This window comes from Cavia porcellus, unplaced genomic scaffold, assembly GCF_034190915.1.
Source record: "Cavia porcellus strain 051 isolate PalLab524CR breed Dunkin Hartley unplaced genomic scaffold, mCavPor4.1 scaffold_7, whole genome shotgun sequence".
NCBI lineage: Eukaryota > Metazoa > Chordata > Mammalia > Rodentia > Caviidae > Cavia > Cavia porcellus.
This window is the reverse complement of record NW_026947490.1, coordinates 66,163,651-66,177,659: the sequence shown is the minus strand read 5'-3', so window position 1 is coordinate 66,177,659 and position 14,009 is coordinate 66,163,651. Positions and strand designations below refer to the sequence as shown.

Here is a 14,009-nt window from a genome sequence, read left to right as displayed (position 1 = left end):
GAGTTAAGAAAATCCTGAAGTGAACAATATGAAAACAAGTGATTTGAATTTTTTAAAAAAGCAGGTTTTTCTTGTTAGTGCTGTTATTCAGCAGTAAGAAAAAACTTCCATAAATCTGTCCTTAAATCACCATTAGTCAAATCACTGTCCGGACACAATTTGGTTTGGTTTGGTTTGAATTACAGGAGAAACTAGTACCTTTGAACTGAGCACAGAACAAAACAAAACAAACAACAACAACAACAAAAATCCCCAATTCCTAGAGGAAAATATGCCCCGTTGTTAATTTAGCTCATCTATTCTAGTTTGCGAGGGATTTCCAGGTCAGTCTTGGAAAATGTCCCGGAGATGCTGCTTATCTTTCTAGTGGGGACCAGTTTTTATTTCTCGCCTTTTCACAGATGATGAGAAGGTGGATGAACGCGCCAAGCTGAGCGTCGCGGCCAAGAGGCTGCTATTCAGGGTAAGTGTGCGGGAAGGGCCCGGGGGAAATCGTAGCCCCTGTGACTGGGGGTTTCCAGGGCTCTGGCCACTGGACACCCCTCCCAGACCACCTCACCTGGCCCAACTATTGTTTCTTATCACTCTGTGCTAGATAAACACCTGGGAAAATCAACTTAGGGTTCCATCCTCTCTCAGTAGAAGCTGCTGGGGACAAAACATCTTTAGGGAACATTGCAGGTGCAAATGGCAGGGTGTGCTGTGGGGCACCCAGCCTGCGTGTCCCCTGGGTCCTGTGGATCAGAGGTGTTTCACAGTTTCAATTTCCTTTCTATGACTTTGTGAGCACCCCACCATGCTTTTACTCTTAGGAAATGGAGAAATCGTTCGATGAGCAGAACATCCCAAAGAGACGCTCGAGACCCGCGGCCATGGAGCAGAGGCTGCGCCGCCTGCAGGACCGGTCACACACACAGCCCATCACCACCGAGGAGGTGGTCATTGCAGCCACGTGAGTCCTCCTGGGCCCCTCGGCCGGCCAGATGGCTCCTGTGGCTTTGAAAAGAGGATTTCCAGAGTTTGCACTAAGCGAGGTGATAGGAAGATGGGTTAGCTGAAAGCCACAGGTAAGGTGGGATTTCAGGGTTTTCTTCTCTGCGGTCTCAAGCTTCGTCGTAGGACTTTACCTATAGTAACTCCCGGTAAAAAGTTAAGGAATTTTACTCGGTTTTCCTCATGCACTTTGGTTGTTTCTATTTTTATGTTGAAAAATATAAAATATGAAAACAGATGAAACACAGTGAACCCCCAGCTTCAGCAGATACCAGGACCTGGCCAGACTTCCTCTGCCAGCTCCCAGGCTGCTTCCACTTTCCGCCTGAATTATTTTTAAGCAAATCCCAGACATCGTTTCACTCAGCACTGTTTCAGTACAAATCTCTAAAATAAAAATGTTCACTTTTTAAATAATCACCAAAACATTTGAAAATGAATTGACAGTTTCGTAGTTTTCCAAACTGTGGTGCATCCATTTTGAGCAATATATTCCAGTACCTTCAGAATTATTTTCCCAGAGTACAGCAGTTCATTCTAAGGGAATGGCTGTCACCAGGTGAAAACTTTTGTTTTTCAAAAAGTGTCTTTGTAGAGTATGAACATCCCCCAGCAGGCTTCTGTGTTGAGGCTGCATCTGTCAACCTTGTGTTAGGTCACTGCCCCTTGTGTTAGGTCACTGTCACTTTTTTGATACCTGTTCCTCAACTTCTCTTTGTGATTATCGTTATTTTCTGGTGCTGGGAATAGGACCCACTTGCACATGCCAGGCAAGTGCTGTGTCACTGAGCTTCATCCCCACCCTCAACTTTTTCATTTTATAGATGAATGAGTACTTGTGACTGTGATTAAGAACTCTTAGCAAATCAATTTGTTTAAAAAAAAATTTTTTGAGTGGCTGGGATAACAAGCAGATACCCATGGAAGCAAAATAGTAAACACAGCAAAATCATCATCTCTGAGGCTTAATGTATATTAATATACTCCAATACCATTATCAATTGTATGAGGTCACAAATTCTTTTCAAGAACAGATTGAAACCAACATTCTAAAACTAGGGCCTAACCTACAGGTTTACTGATGGCTTTATTAGCTTTTTAAAATTTTTTTAAGTGAGGATGTTTATTCTAAAAACAAGGAAAACTTTTTCAAGCCCTATCCCTATGCTTCTTCTGTTTACTTTAGGGGAGCCTCTGTCTCTTATTTCCTAAGTTGCATTTCAAGTTATTTTGTGATTTTTTTTTTTGTTTTGCACTCAAATTAATTAGCAAATACTTTTGATAAAAGATTTGATTTAACATTGGTGAATTTAAATCTATGCTTTCTTTAATGCTTCTTTTCTTCTCTCTCCTTATGGATGTTCCTTCTTTGGCAATTGCTTTTAAAGTGAACCTATCCCTGCTTCACGTTCTGGGGCCGCCCACCCTGTCATGGCGAGACTTCCCAGTCCCACTGTAGCTAGGAGCTGTGCACAGCCTTCCAGGTACCGGACAGACACAGCTGCATGCAGCCCCAGGGCCAGGTGCTGGGCAGCAGGTGCATCTGGCAGCCTTGAATGCCTTTCATGTGTGTGGCCACCAAATCAGTGCAGTGAGTTGCTCCTGGGACGTGTGGCATTTTGTTTTGTCATAGTACAAGGTACTGAAGGTCTGCATGGGAAAATGTGGAGTCCGTCCATTTACGTCCTGTGTCAGCACCAGGCTCACACTAACTCGCTCATCCATTGGTTTTGTCTCTGTTTTTCATAATAATAATCATTCCTAAAAAAATCCATCTTTTTCATCTAAAACAGTAGCACTTGTAGATGATTAGAAAAGGGGACATTAGCATGTACTTGGAATTGTGATAAGACTCAGATTCTAACACATTAGATGCCAATAGATATATTTTAAAACTCCTCCTTGCTTCTAATTTATAAAGAGATGGTGGTGTTATATTTTAGGATTGAGAAAATAATCAGACAATGATTGTATTGCCTAATGTTTTGCCATTATGTTTTAAATTGTGGTTATTGTAAGACTATGTCCTCAAACCGTGTAAAAATTCCCTTTATTTTACTGTTATGCATCAAGGCATAAAGGCAAAAAATAAGACTCAAAGAATTAAAATGACAGTGCCCACCCCAGATGCAGGAACCTGACAGGAAAGTAGGTTGTTATCCTCCGAGTTTGAGGCGCTGGGCTCTAGAAAAACTAGAGACTCAGGTGGTCCTTCCCACTGTCCTCATTAGATCCTTTACTCTCTCTGGTCTGGGACAGACTGTGATTAACTGGGGTGAAGGCAGGAGAAACTTTTTACTAGGTTTGGGAATGAGATTTCCCAGCAGTGGAAGGAATATCGTCTCAGACACTTTTAAAGAGTCACAATGACTATGTAAACTGGAAACCTTCCTTCTCTTCCACTGGAAATCATAATTTATTATCATTGTCCTTATTGTTGTTATTATTACTATTAGTGTTTGCAGTGCCAAGAATCTAGCAGGGCCTTACACCTGCTAGATGAGAGCTCTACTACTGAGCTACGCCCCAGCCCTAGTTGCAAGAATTCATAATCACCTGAAATGTTTCTCACTTTTCAAGTTACTGGAAATTCAATTTAAATACCTTTTAAATGAGTGATAGGAACCTGATAGGAAAAAATGCTATACTGCAAGAATTTTTTAAAGTATAACATTCCTCTTTGGCAACTGCAAATCAAAGCCTGTGTTTCAGATCATACTGTTCACAGATGAGTACATTTTTTAACTATTTACTCCTGAAGCACATCTTCAGGGAACTGTATGCTCTAGTAATCTCTTATTACCCCCTTTATCATTATTTATTATAATACTAACAATACGGCACTTCTCTAAGGTAAAATAAATCAATGCAAACTCTGGCTCCTCTAATAGGAAATTTATTTTTTAGAAGTAGTTCAGAACTAAGAATCTGCTTTAAAACTGAAAACGCTGTGTCCCAAACCTGCCTTTGTTATTCACTGTCTTATTTAATAGCTAAATAATTGCCTGTCCATCCTAGTTTTCATAGGGAAAAATAAGCCCATTGCAAAATTAAATGGAACTTGGAAGAAAGTTAATGGAAAGAACTCGCGGTAGGCTTTTGTTGTGACCTGTGCCACTGACTTTTCATCCTGTCCTTTCAGATTGCAGGCATCTGCTCACCAAAAAGCTTTAGCCAAAGACCAGGCAAATGAGGGCAAAGATTCCACTGAACCAGGAGAACCTGATTCCTCCACTCTGAGCTTAGCAGAGAAGTTGGCCTTGTTTAACAAATTGTCCCAGCCTGTCTCAAAAGCAATTTCTACCCGCAACCGAATCGACATGAGGCAGAGGAGGACAAATGCCCGCTATCAGACCCAGCCAGTCACGCTGTGCGAGGTGGAGCAGGTAGGTGCTGGCCTGTCTTCTCTGGCTGGTGTGTGTTCTTCAGCTAATGCAGCAGGCAGTATTCTTAGGTCAGCATTGTGCGTAAGGGATCTCGTGATAAACTGCTACCGAGGAGAGACTGGGCAATCATCTCATCTCTACAGAGGCTAACCATGCTGAGTGTGTTTGTTTCTCTTCTCTTGTCTTCATAACTTGCTTGCAAAATCATCTGGAATGAGGCCATTTTGGAGAGGACAAGTAATGTGCAGCCAGAGGTTTTGTTAGAGTTGTGTTATATAACCACATCCAGAATGGTTTTCTAATAAGATAAACTGCATGGAACACAGTATTTCAGCCGGCCGGTCCACAGCCCAGCTCTTGCGTCAACTTCCAGTCAGTGTTTAATTGTTCTCCTGTCCTCCCAGGTGCAGAGCGGGAAGCTCATCCCTTTCTCTCCAACTGTGAACACCTCTGTGTCCACCTCGGCCTCCACAGCCACCCCCATGTATGCAGGGGAGCTTCGGACAAAGCCACCTGCTGATGACAATGCAGGTGCCACTGACACGAAGTTTCCTTCTCCAATAGAAAATTCAGATTCTCCAGCTAGAAGCATTCTGAAGCCACAGGCGTGGCAGCCTTTGGTGGAGGGGAGTGGGAGCAAAGGAATGTCGAGAGAATGTGCAGAGACAGATGGCCAGGGTGCTGTGACCGCCAGGGACAGCGGCATTAAGACACACAAGTCCTCAGAGCAAGCAGAGCTGTCCTCTGCCTTCCTGGGCCGAGCCAGGGAAGGAGACGGCCACCAGGAATTCAAGCAGGCTCCAGGGAGCCTGGAGCTCGCTGCTGCCCCTGCTGCCCACCGTGGTGATGAACTGAAGGAATTTTCCACTGGGAAAAGCAGCACGCAAGGAATCCTGGGCCTGGAGGACAGGCCGCCTTTTGAAGACAGGGTGGATGCAGAGAATGCCCCGAAAAGGAGGTTTTCACTCAGAGGTAAATTACCACTGTGCCTGCAGTTTGAGAAAAAAACAGTTGTTTTGTGCCGCTTAATGTGACACTGAGAGGGTGATTCCTTTTAGCTAAGTTGTGTTAACAGCCAGCGAGGGTCAGGAGTTGAGTATGAATCAGATTCTCCCCCAGAGACGCGCTCTTCCCCTCGAATCGAATCTGATATGCACAGCAGCCAGTCAAGTCCTGAGCAATAAATAACTGAAACCGTTTTACACACTTTGATAAGAGCTTCTGGTGGCTGGTGACATTAACCCTGTGACAGCTCTAAGGGCTCTTTGATAGCTGGTGGTCGATGGTTCAGGACTGGATGTACCTGGGCCAGTCTGTAATTTCTAGGCTGCTCTTTTGGGTGGGTGGGGCGGGGAGTGGTGGAAGCCATACAACCTAGGAGGCGCTAAGCTGTGTCCCTAGCCCTTTTTTGTGTTTTATTTTGAGACAGGCTTTTGCTAAGTTACCTAGGCTCACCTCTAACTTGCACTCCTCCTGTCTCAACCTCCCAAACAACTAGGGTTACAGACCTGGCTACTCTTCTTCCTGTACACCTGTTTTGCAGACTAGGCAGCTAGACTACATGGGACTTTAATCTGTATTCTCTTGAATGCAATGATGTTGTGTAAATTGCAATAGGGCTTTGGGCTTGAGCGAGTGTCCTATATCTTGAGCATAGGAGAGACACTGATTTTCACAAAGCAGTGTGCCATGTCTAGAGTTTGCATGAAACCACAGAACCTGGCTGGCCCGACACAGGCCCACGGAGGGGAGTCTGCAGCTGCACTCTCTGGAGATGAACTGCAGAAAGAGTGTTGCTGGAGGAGGGATGCTGAGGCTCTTCTCTTCCCAGCAGCAGAGTTCGGGGAGCCTGCTTCTGAGCAGACAGGAACAGCCACCACTGGGAAGCCCAGTGCTCCGGTGGCAACCCCCAGTTCCTGGAGGCAGCAGGATTCCTCAGAGCAGCTACAGGAGAAGTACTACAAGAGCCCAAGTGCCATGTTTGCTGCTGGAGAGATCAAAGCACCAACAGGAGAGAGCAGCCTTGACTCACCCAGCAAAACGATGTCCATCAAAGAGAGGTAATGCAGGCTCACGATTGGAGCCATACTTCTAAGGTAGTAGCGTACAACCTGCTGTAGAAAAAGGTTTGAGGGGGCTGGGGATTTAGCTCAGCGGCATAAGCACCTGCCTTGCAAGCAGGCAGTCATGAGTTCGATCCCTGGTACCGATAAAAATGAAAAAAGACCAAAAAAAAAAAGGTTTGAGTAGACAACCACCACGGGGTGAAATCACGGTCAAACTGCAGAGGGAGATGTGCTGTGACAGGAGAAGGGGAGTGTCTGAGTGTCTGAGTGTGAACTGGACTCTCTCCAGCACCTGGTTTACCGGTGTTAAAGGAGGCCAGTGTGGATAACAAACAAATACATCTTCACTTGGCTCGTTTGTGTGTAGTCCCAATTTCTTTTTTTTTTTTTCCCTTTCTGTCTGTCTGTCTTTATTTCTTTCTTTTTATATCAAATTCCTTGATTATCTACTGATGGGAGCTGAAATCTGAGCTCTTTTCTTTCAGAGACAAATGATTCAAATCAAACACAAACCATTTTGTGATTGTTTAAAATAAGCAGACAGGGAATAAAGATAAATTCAAATATAGGATCTATAGCTTTGGGGTTTGAATCTCTGTTTTGTTCACTTTATTGGATGTAAGGTAAATGGCTTTTCTGCATAGTACTTAGATGTTCTGCTTTGTTTGCTGTGTGAGGGACCTAACCCAGGGCCCTGTGCAAGCCATGGACCACAGAGGGGCAGCCAGCCCTGGCAGTTCCCTGTCAGACAGCAGCTATGAATAGTCACAGTGTTGATACAGATAAGTATCAACACTGCAGCCTCATTTCATTAGAAAAATAATGTGGGTTTGAAAGAATAAATTTCGGTGTAGGGCTAGATTAGGGAGTAGGAACAGAATTCTTCTGAGGCTAGAGCTTTCTCATTAACCTTTAACCACAGCTGATTTAAACTGCAGAAGATGCAGCACGGATAGAAGCTGAGTGAGAGATGCTGCCCCAGCTGCCCAAGGTCATAGCAGAGTCACATTCTAGGGGTGACCCCAGCCCAGAACTTCCCTGGCGTCTCCACCAATGGACAGGCCCAGGCCCCTCTTCCTTTCTTGATCTCTTTCAAAGTACCTGAGACTGTGTGTCAAACCACAGTGAAAATGCTTCTGCTTTCCAAGCCACACTTTGGGAACATTATTCATAAAATATTGGGGCCTGGCCTGGGACCACCAGTCTCCTTCTGGGGTAGGACAGCAGAATAGAACACAGATGAGTTGTGTTTTAGTTACACTGGGGTGGACAAAGCCCAGGAAGGACTCCAACCCCCAGTCTAGGCCTTTGTTAGGTGCACAGCATGATGGGGTGTGCTGGTGGGCTGCAGGAAGCAGGGTCAATTGCTGACCCGGTCAAAGTTCAAGAATCCAGGCGCAGTGCAGTTCTGGAAAGGCGCACAGGAGCAGATTGTGGTTAACTAGTAACCAGACCGTCTGCTCACTGCCACTGCTGAGCTAGAAGGAATTCACATCCATCACGGCCTCAGCTGCCTTGTTATTTTTCTGTAAGGCTCCAGAACCTCACAGGCCATTTGCTGGTCTCAGCCTTAGCCGCTGGCTTAAAGATTACCCTGTCTTAAAGCCAGCCGCTGGTGCCACAGTCAGTGGGCCTAGGACAGACTCACTTTATTCTCGTGGCAAGTTATTAATACTAATTATTGTCTGCTCTGTACCATGTCAAGCTGGTCCTCAGCAATAAAATAAAAAGCAGAACCTTTTTTAACAGGTAAACTAGTAGGACAGTTGAATATTATTTACCCTACTAATAATTATCTAAAATATACAATTAATGAGACCCGCTAGGCTGAGAGGGTGATAGAAAGGGTGTCTGGACTCAGGGAAGGAGCCTGCCTATGTAAAATCCTCCTCTACAAAAGTGAGGCTGTGTTTTGATCCCAGGGATTTAAGTATTAGTAAAAGGTAAACATCATTTATATAGTCCTGATGTTTTATTTATCTGCAGACATTCCTGAGATAAAATCCCTTTGGGAAATACTCTGCACAGCTTCTTTCAAAGGCGTTTACAGACACCCACATCTTTGTCTATGTCCTCTCTTCTGGGACTTTCACAGCAAGAAGTTCTTGTCCCCTGTCCAGTCCTTCTTGATATATTTGTCTATCTTAGTAAACTCTAGTGGATTTTTATCTTTCAAAAAGCAGTTTTAACCCTACAAAGCAATTCTCCATTTTAAAGCTGAAATATTGTAAAAGTACAACTTCTTCACCTTGGTTTGGTGGATGCCTGAGAAGCTCAGAGAGGACCGTAAGGGGGCAAGTACTTCAGAGCTGAGTGTGGATAGCAAATCCCTAACGGTCAGCAGGGGCCCTCAGCAATCAGAGAAGCTCCTGACCAGCCTGCTCAGAACCTAAAAACAGGAGGTACCTGTTAAACACATAGCGATTCCATTTATTTTGCTTATCTGCCTTTCTTTCTTTCTTTCTGTCTGTCTGTCTGTCTGTCTGTCTTTGTTTCTTCCTTTATTCCTTTCTTTTCTTTCTTTCTGGATATTACTAGGAATGGAACCCAAGGCATTGAGGAGGAGCACATAGGCAAGCACCACATCTTCAGTCCTAATTGTTAAAATCTCTCTTTGAAAAAGGACAGAGGCTCTTTATTTAACAGTTACGTGTGTCATAAATTATGTTAATACAAAATATATCACCAATGATCTCTAGCCCTTTCCTAGATAATATGTTTGTTTGTACCTCATTGAAAATGACAGAACCACTTAACTGTCCATAGTGACAGCTCCCGAGTGAGCTCTAGTCTCATCCTTTGCTGAATTTGAAGGGATCATGGTTGCTGTTTAAATGGTTGTTCGTCTATTTATTTGGGCTTTATCTTTCTTTCTTGGGACAACATACAAGTCAGAGAACACTGAAACCCCATGCCCCCTTCCTTCTAGCCGCAGGATACAGTTTCAGAGCCCCCAGGTCCTGTAGTGGGTACAGCTGGGCCCTGGTTCTGCCCTGGTTCATAGGACTGCCCTGCACCACGTCCGTAGTGGTGATTTAGCAGCTGACAATACTTGGACAACATAATACGGGGACAGAAAGATGCAAGAGGGAGAGAGCAAAGAGGGCAGGGCTCCGTAGGGAGCCCCACTCCAGCCTTTCACTTGTCCCAGTGCCCTAAGTGAAAGGCCCGACATCAGTATTAGCAGTTTTCACCTTCTTCTGTGTGACTTACGGGTTCTTCTTGCTGTGTTGAATCCTGAGCTCAAGCCGTCCTCCCACCTCAGCCTCTTCTGTAACTGGAATTTTAATGTGCCTGTTCCCACACTCAGCTCTCCCGCACTGTCCACATGGCTTGTTTCTGTTATGTTTTCATTTTAAAATTTGAGCCTCTAGGAAAGAGCCTGGACAGATTTCCTTTTTAGTGTCCTCTCAATAGCTGTACCCGAAGGCATGCAGTTCCCTGTTCCCAAACCACACGGCCTCTGTTCTCCTCACCTGGGATTCTGACTGTGGAGCATTTTCCACACCCAGGGCCACCAAGTATCCTGTCATCCCCTGGGGCCGAAAGCTTTGGGCAGGAGGTGGCTCATCTAGTGCTAAATGAAGCGGCAGTGTATCTTCATTGGTAGATAAAACTATAAGAACAAAGAATTGATAGCATGTCCTTCCGACATTCCTCTTTTAGAATGTAAGTTTGATGCTTGTAAAAACATGTCTAAAAATTCCTGTCATATTTCTGGGCATCTAAAGTATCAAGTTTAAACCTTAACTAGCACAAAACTTAGGGTGCAATTTCCTTCTACCACAGGAACAATAAAAGCCACTATTTTACACCTGTCTGAATGATTTGGTTCAGGTTGACCCTGCTTGGGAACTTGGTCAAAAAGTGCTACAAATGATGTTAACTCTTTTGTTATTTAGAGATAAAACCTGCAAGTGCCTCTTAAAAAGCACACAAGGCCGTTAGAAATCTTGTTTCCACATTTCCTGGAGCGGCTGCTTTCATGCTGGGGAGGTGATGGAGAGGAGTGGAAGAGCCACCCTTTCACTTTGGCACTAGGGGGCGTGGAAGGCCGGAGTGGAACTCCCCTGGGGACCCCCAGGTTCATGGGGAAGGAGTCAGGAAGGGGTGGAGGACCAGCCCCTTTGCCCTCATGTCCCTGTCTTTGTCCATTTTCTGTTGCTGTAACAGAACACTCAAGACTGGCTTATTAATAAAGGAGAGCAGGTTATTTTGACCTACAATCCTACAGGCTGGGCAGTCCAAGATCCAACAGCAACACCCAATCCTGGGCTCTTCACAGCCAGAAGGGAACCAGGCCTGAAGGACATGGCAAAACCTGAGGGTGCTTCACCCCTGGGATAAGCACCTCAGCCCTAAGAGAGCAGGACTGCACTCCCAGGAGAAAGGCATCAGGCCGGTAGTGATCTGAGCCCCGCTTCAGTGGCCCACCTCCCCCGGCTGCATTGTGCAGCCCTAGTAGAGCTCAAGCTTAGCAGGGGCAGGATCCTGCCTTTCAGTTCCCCTGCACCCACATTAAATAAATAAATACAAATACATGGAAGAGGCATGTGGGCACCTCCAACTTGCACCCGAGCCAAGATCGATGTCCCAGTAGGAGTATGAATCGGTGCTATTCGGTTCTATCTGAAGTTGGGGGTGGGTGGGTGGTGATTACTTTTCTCTAAGATAAGGGAAATTTTCTAAAGAGGGAGAAATGTTCATACCTTATTTCAATCGGAAGGGCATATGTTTGCCTGGCCCACATTTGACCCGGGTCTGGCTGTTCTAACCAGGGCTCTGAGGCCGCAGTTCCCTGGTGGAGAAGTGTGGGCTCTGGCGAGAGGCGCAGACTTTTCTCCCAGGACCTGGCAAGTACATTTCCAGCTGGCCCCAGGCCAGGCTTCGGGGTTTATGGGCCAATGCAGTGCACTCGCTGGTCCCCAGCCTCAGCTAAGCGCATGTCTGGCTCATGACATTGCAGCCTTGCAAACTGGCCAGAGGTTTAAGCACTGATGGTTGTTTGCGTGACACAGGCAGGAATAGATGTCACCCAGATGTGTAGCCCCCTCCGGTGGGTGACCATCTGTGGTGAGTGTGAGGCCAGGAGACTGTAAGAGGAGAGGACACTTTGGGAAAGACTTTCCATCTCCCTTCGCTTGTGAAACACCGAGTGAGAAATCTAATGGCCCAGAGTAGCACATGCAGGTTGCTGCGTGCACTATTTTTAAATAATTCACCATTCATATTTCGTAGGCTAGGGCTGGGTCCAAATACCATGTGGGCTCAATTGAAGCCCAGTTCCTGCCGTATTATTTTGGTTACACTGTAGACTTTGGAAGTCCCTCATGATGATCCTGCCAGTACATCTAGAAGCAAAATTTGAGGGTTTTGGAACAGAGGAATTCTTTGAAGGCCATCCAGGGAGTGAGTGGGAAGAATATTATAATAAAGCCAGCGTGCTGTGTTATGACTGAGAGAGCAAAGCACAAATGTGCCTGGTCAGCTAATGGAGTGACAAAGTGAAGCAAGCTGTCCGCTGGGAAGCAGGGAGGAGCAGTCTCCCTGCGCCACTGACCCACAGCGAGTCTTTGCTCAGCACTGATGCCCTAAGCTGTCTGAATGCCCGTACCCAGTCTGTCAGGAGAGGACTAGCAGTATCCAGTTTCCTGCAGGTACTGTGCCAGTGCGGAGGATAAGGTGAACTGAAGTAGTGATCCCGGACTCCACATTTTTTTAAATGAATCAGTTACAGATTCCTCAGAGCAGCCAACAGACAGGCCGCAGGATTGTTTAAGTGATATTGTCACTGCTTCCAACATTTGGAAACTTTATTGGAAGAAGATCCTCCAAGACTGCAGCTCATTATTTTTAATAAGCCCAGCTCATGCGATGAATTTGGTTTTTTCCAGTTCCCTTGAATCATTTGGGATCCAGCCTGATTAACAAGGTATAGTCAGGGTGAATAACTACTTTGCGTTAAAGGTGCAGTAAGGGACAGAAGCCGGATCTGAGACCCGTTTGCAAGGAGGCAGTGAAGGAGAGAAAGTTTCCTCCAGGAGGCAGGGTCCAGTGCCCTCCCCCTGGGTGTTACAACAAGGGCGTGCTCCCTGGTAGGAAGCCTCGCTTACTGATGCTTTGAGACCTTGGAAATCTCCAATGCAGAAGGCGGATGCTAATGACTTCTTTTAATGATTGGATTTTGTGAGATTCATTTTTCTTATTAGAATAAAATTGACTTCGTTTTCAAAAGGTCCTCCAAGACAAAACAATTGAAAAAGAGAGAAATATTGGGTATTATCCCGTACACAATGCAGACCGAAATACTTAAAGGAGTTTGGATACTGTGTTCCAAACACAAGAACCAGTCCTTGAAGCACATTGAGTGCTCTAACCATTACGTTTGTGACATTTAAAACTGCACGGAGCCTTGATGTGGGCTCTGCCTTAGATAAATAAGGCAGCATCACCAGTTTTGTAGAATGGATATGTGGGATCTTTCTTGATCCACATAGCGGAAAAAGACTAAAAGGGAAGAAAAAGAAAAGAATGAAGAAGGGGTTAAGAACTAATGCTCCTTTAGGGAGTTCTTCATTGTATCTTATTTTCCACTTCGTGACCTGTGCATAGGCTGGGGATTGAACCCAAGGCTTCGCGCATGTCAAGCCCACAGTCTACGCTGAACTGCATCCCCAGCCCTGAATTCATGTCTAAGTAATATAAACTTTGTTTTTTTATTTGTTAAGACTTTCTCACAGAGTCTGTATCATCCTATATCGAGTTCAAACATTTAACACAATCGGGAAACTTAGCAGAGGCCTTTGGAGATCTGGTGGTGCAGTTCCTGATAGGACAATAAGAAACAGAGCCGAGGTGTCTGAGTGGAGGTCACAGCCAAGCTTTTGGCTAGAGCTGCTGTGCTGCTGCCCACCAATGGACAGACTGGGCACTGGTGATGAGAAGACGGAGCCCATCAGCCTGGTCCCAGAAGACAAGGGATCTGGTCTGTTTTTCTTAATCATTTAGATTGTTTAAACATTGGCACCAATAAGTCCTATGACTACTACTATTTTCCTTTTATCTGTTGCTTGTTCGTCCAAGTTAAATGCACAAGACTCATTCATTCTAATACAGTTAGCTAAAATAACATCGTGTTCGTGAAAGTAACTTTTCAAGATTACGGTCTCTAAGCAGCTTTACAGTCAGTCTACACCAGAGCTGAACAAAAGTAGGTCAGATAAAAATCTTAGTTAATTAGATTCTTTTTTTGTAGATCTCTTTCCCTTGAGGGAAACTGAAGTGATCATGTTTAAAAATGGGTTTGTAGAAAATCATTTTGTATTACGATGCGTTGGGAAGAGCAGGTTCATCTGGGAAAAAGAACAAGACTTAGAACAGAAGGAAGAATAACATTAAAGACTGTAACTTTCTTTAGTAGAAATGTAACTGAATGTTTTTTCATTGCTTTATATATTTGTATTTTTAAACCCATTTGTGTGATAGTTTCTGCCAGGAACTACACGGTTTTCATAACCTAATGTCATTCCAGCAAGTGACCGAAAGGGGTCACTAGAAGACATTT

At 44.9% G+C, this 14,009-nt stretch overlaps 1 protein-coding gene across 27 annotated transcripts in view; it reads left to right on the top strand.

Moving 5' to 3' along the window:
* Svil (supervillin) overlaps positions 1-14,009 on the top strand; it is a 206,256-nt gene that overhangs the window by 143,550 nt on the left and 48,697 nt on the right. For 22 of the 27 annotated variants that reach the window (XM_063253760.1, XM_063253754.1, XM_063253757.1 and 19 more), the window contains 6 exons: positions 402-463; positions 813-952; positions 2,382-2,477; positions 4,136-4,379; positions 4,784-5,351; positions 6,211-6,439. In XM_063253760.1, the coding sequence (XP_063109830.1) occupies positions 402-463; positions 813-952; positions 2,382-2,477; positions 4,136-4,379; positions 4,784-5,351; positions 6,211-6,439 (1,339 nt within the window). The remainder of the gene's footprint in view (positions 1-401; positions 464-812; positions 953-2,381; positions 2,478-4,135; positions 4,380-4,783; positions 5,352-6,210; positions 6,440-14,009) is intronic. The other 5 variants (XM_013151287.2, XM_023564679.2, XM_013151286.2 and 2 more) reach the window with 2 other exon arrangements.